Below are 5,087 nucleotides of genomic sequence, written 5' to 3'. Positions count from 1 at the left end.
TAATATATAAGGATGTCCAGAATTATAATTCATTTTTATAATTTAAATTATTCTAAACTTTTCATTTACTGAATAATCTTATTAAATAACGTCTATGAAGATTATATATATGGATCAATAAATAAAGTTATAAAGCCAACTACAGAAAATGTATATAAATTATACTCCCGCTTTCCTAATAAATATATTAAATATTTTATGCAGTGTTGTTTTGTACTTTTGTTTGTAAGTTAATGAAGATAAGGTGAAATAATAGAGAGAGAAAAGAATAGAAATGATGTTGTTTGTACATTAAAAAATAATTTATTTTTAAAGAGACAATCTGAAAATTGTTTCATTTTTAATAAATAGTAATGCATTTTCTTAATATATGTGAAATTGAAATAACTAACTTGATGGACAGATAAAATAACACTTTTTGGATAATTTTCAATGAAAATGGAAGGCCAATATAGATGTTATTTTCCACTTGCAATTTCGAGATGATTTCATACTAAATCGGTTATGCAAATAAAAATATAAAATCATCATAATTTATTCGTGGTTGAATATGTACAGGATCGAAAAAATGAGTCCAAAATGGAAAAAGTTTATTGTAGTAGGTTGATGCCTTTGCTTTTGCAAACATAATTTAATTAAACAGATAAAAAATAAAATAAAAATAAAAATAGACATAGATTGAAATAAATACTACTCCACATTACACCGACAAAAGCATACAAATCTGTCTACACAAACTATAAAAAGCATATTCAAACAAACTTACATGAAATTTTAAAATTTAACCAAAATTATTGCCTGCAATACATATCTTGAACAAAACAATAGAAAATATTCAAATTAAGTAATGCTAAACAAAATATAAATAAAAATTCTGAAAATATTTGATTTTTTTGGATTTCAGTTTTATAAAATCAAATTTAAGATAATAGATACCACTCTATTATGAATTAATAATAATTACCATTATAATTATTATTTTATATTTTTATGAAAATTTTAAAAATAATTTTATGTTAAAATAATTTTTAAAAATATTTGTAAAAATATAAAATAATAATTGTAATGTTAAAATTATTTAAAAAAATATTCATAAAAATATAAAATAATAATGGTATATTAATTCATAAATATGGACTAGTATCAACTTTTCTGTTTATGTGATTAAATAAATTTATCATACGGGCCGCAGGTCCTATACAAAAATAAAATTATTTATCACAAATGCATAATTAATGGGGTATTAGTCGAAGGTACCCTAATACGGGTTTCGGGGACCTTAAACCCGAAAAATCCTAACATTAACTACACAAACCCGTACCCGAACCCGAACCCATAATTTCAGGGTTCGGGTATCCAAAACCCGCCGGGTATTAGATCGGGATCTGGTATATCCGAAACCCGAGAACTAAATTTGCACCCCTAGTTCTATGTGTTGTAATCGGGAAGGTTGGAAGATTGGGACAGAAAAGGGATTTTACTTTGGTCTAACTTTAAATGGGGATCCTCAATCTCTAAATGGTCGGCGACATGAGGAAGGGATAAAAACTTATAATAATAGGTCTATGTCTCCGTTGACTTATCTTGTTTGATTTTGACTTCCTATTTATATTTTTTTTCCGCCGCTAAACATCTCGCAATAAGCCCAACAATGAATCTAAGTATTTGATTCATTGCAAGCCCTTTTAATTAGTTATTTTTTAACTAAATTCTGCTATACCAATCTGCTTGATTCTAATAAAATAATCTAAGTATAACTAATTCATACACGCTAAATATTACTCCCTCCTTCTCATGTTACGTAAGACATTTTTTTTCGGCTTCTCATATTACGCAAGACATTTTTTTCAACATGAGAGTTAAGAACAAAGAAATCACACATAAATTTATATCCAACAATGTAACAAGGAAATCACTCATAAATTTTATGAGGTGACTTGATTAACAATCTCTTTTAAGTGCCCCATTTGAGCCTATAAATAGGCTTGAGTTTGAGGTAGAAAAACACACATCAGAAAGCATTCTTCAGTCAAGCTTTTCTTGTCATTGTGCATATATAGCCTTTGCATTAGCATAGAAGCTTGTTTGCTTGATTCTAGGAATTTCCATAAAGTTTGCTAGCGCCTAGTGGGTTTAAGATGCTTCTACATGCTAGAAAAGAGTCCTTTTATCTCTGAGGACAATACATTAATCCGAAAATACTAGTCCAGACGTAATTTGTCTTGCAAAAATACATTTTCCTCAACTCGACTTACATTTGGTTTGTATTTTTCATTGTAATTTCCATTTCATTTTGATTGTTATTTTCTTTCGATTGTAATAGTTAGAGTAACGCTTGTGCAGGGCTCGGGATTTTTCCATATTTCTAACATTTCCATCCATGGCCTCTCTTGTAACCTTAATCATTTGCATAGCTATTACAATATCTCAAGCGATAGCAACAACCTATGAAAACATCTTGGAGATGGGCATTACAAATGAAAGTCAGGGCAAGATCTTGACAGAGTTGACAATGCAACAAATTTCATCAGCAATCCCATATTTTAGCGACAATGGAGAAATCGGAAGAATGATCAACGACATTAATGCAGACAACAAACTAGCCTTATCGGCACTCAGATGTTGCCAAGAGCTTCTCCCTCTCGCAGTATATAACCTCGATAGATCCCTCTCGACTGATGTAACCAAGGCCGGAGTGATGTCCATGATATGCGCCGCAGGCACGGCTCTAGAGACGTGCATAGACGGATTCGAGGATCAACCCCGGGTGATGTTTGAATCTGTATACAACAAACTCAAGTATCCCATTGATATCAACAAAGGCACCACCAAAAGGATGGCCAAGTTGAATGATGTTTTGAACAAAGATTCTGAGTATCCAAGTTGGCTATCTGATGGGGACATGAATCTCATGTGGGCGGATTCGAAGATCAAAGCTGACGCTGTGGTGGCCAAAGATGGATCGGGTAAGTATAGGACGATACAGGATGCGTTGAACGATGCGCCGAGATATAGCAAGAAGAGGCATGTAATTTATGTGAAGAGCGGATCTTATAATGAAAATGTGAAGATACTAGCAGATCAATGGAATTTGATGATGGTTGGAGATGGGATGGAGAAAACCATAATCCACAACAACTTTAGCCATGGTACTGGATTCCAGACTTGGGCAACCCCCACCTTTGGTAACTTTTTTTATTCTTACTCCATATTTATATATATATAAATGTGATTTCTTATACCAAAATCCTAATACATTCAATCTTTGTGAGCAGCCGTATACGGAGAGGGATTCATAGCCCGGGACATAAAATTCGCCAACACGGCCGGAGCCATCAACGAACAAGCTGTGGCCCTCCTCTCAGCGGGAGACCGCTCCGTATTCTACCGGTGCAGCATGGAAGGCTACCAAGACACCCTGTGCGCCCTATCCAACCGCCAGTTCTACCGCGAGTGCGAAATCTACGGCACGATCGACTTCATCTTCGGCAACGCGGCCGTGGTGATACAAAAGAGCAGCATCATGGTTAGAAAGCCACTCCGTGGGCAATACAACACGATCACGGCCCAGGGCAGGACGGACCCGGATTGGCAGACCGGGATTGTGGTGCAGTCCAGCACGATCCGCGCGGCGGAAGACCTCACGGGCGTGACCACCTACCTCGGGCGGCCTTGGAAGAAGTATGCCTCGGTTGTGTTCATGCAAAATAATATGAGTAAATTGATCGATCCAATAGGATGGACACCCTGGGATCCACCCACGCCAAAGGACACTGTTTTCCTAGCGGAGTATTACAACCTAGGGGACGGCGCGGAAACTAAGGGTCGAATGAAATGGCCGGGAGTGAGGCCTAGGCTCGGACGCAAGGTGGCGTCTTGGTTCGCGGTCGACAATTTTCTACAAGGGAAAGATTGGCTGCCAGAGACACAAGTTCCCTATGATTGGGGTCTTATTTGATTCACTCTCCTTTTTCTACATATACCATGTTGAAGTATATATATAAGGTTATTATCACCTTACATTATGGTATATATTTACCATATACATGACAAAATTATCAAACACAGTAATGCTCATGTTTCAACCCTTTGTCAATAATGCCCCAAATTAAATTATATTGGACAGTTTTTATTGGAATCGATTTGAGTTTTTATCAGATGCATAAATCCAATTTATATATTTTGATGCTATATAAATCACAAATTGTTGTTAATAATAAAGCTCTATCGACCATACGATATCATTTAGAGTATTAAAGAATAATAACCCATAATATATGTTGCTTTGTACTACTACAAATTACCAACGGAAATATCCGTGGGTAAAATCAATTTATCCGTTGGAAAATGGAATTACCAAGGGATTACCAAGGGATAGTAGCCATAAGTAAAAGCCTCGATGCAAATATTGTTACCAAGGATAGTAGCCATAAGTAAAAGCCTCGATGCAAATATTGTTACCAAGGATAGTAGCCATAAGTAAAAGCCTCGACGCAAATATTGTTACCAAGGGATATAAGCCGTGGGTAAATTTCCCAACGGCAAATCCGCTGGTAACTATCTTTTTGGGTTTTGGGTATTTTCCAACGGCATTTCTCCGTTGGTAATCATTCAAATTCTGTATTAGCACCATTTTATATTTTTTTCACTGAACCTGTACACAAAATCATGTTCTAGCAACACCATAAAATCAATAACAAAGAAACAATGACCAAAATGAAAATCATCATTGATAAACCTCAAAAGTATTAATCAAAATATACAATCCAACATACGAAGCCAAAATAAACATAAAGTGTCCGAGTTTTCAAAATGAGTTCATGAGATATATCAACTCATCATCATAATCAGGATTGTGACTTGATTGTTGGGTTGCTTGGATATCATAAACTACATTATTTCTTCCATCTCCCGTTTTTGGTCGCGTAGTTCTTGATGCATTTCGCGCCACAATTCTTGGCGGAGTTCATCTCGTATTCAAAGCTGCAAGTCAACAGATTTGTGAAAGTTAAGCTCCTTTGAAATATTTCATGCTAATTGGCAAAAACAATAAGTCAAATAAAGAATAGTTACCAAAACAACACTCA

The 5,087-nt window shown here is 35.1% G+C and overlaps 1 protein-coding gene across 1 annotated transcript; it reads left to right on the top strand.

The window, feature by feature from the left end:
* Nucleotides 1–2,380: 2,380 nt before the first annotated feature.
* Nucleotides 2,381–3,958, top strand: LOC121772557 (pectinesterase-like). Its single transcript, XM_042169701.1, has 2 exons — nt 2,381–3,185; nt 3,276–3,958. Exons 1-2 carry the CDS (start codon nt 2,381–2,383, stop codon nt 3,956–3,958), a joined length of 1,488 nt encoding a protein of 495 aa, XP_042025635.1.
* Nucleotides 3,959–5,087: the final 1,129 nt, after the last annotated feature.

Source organism: Salvia splendens, chromosome 2 (assembly GCF_004379255.2).
Source record: "Salvia splendens isolate huo1 chromosome 2, SspV2, whole genome shotgun sequence".
NCBI lineage: Eukaryota > Viridiplantae > Streptophyta > Magnoliopsida > Lamiales > Lamiaceae > Salvia > Salvia splendens.
This window is presented reverse-complemented; position numbering and strand designations above follow the sequence as displayed.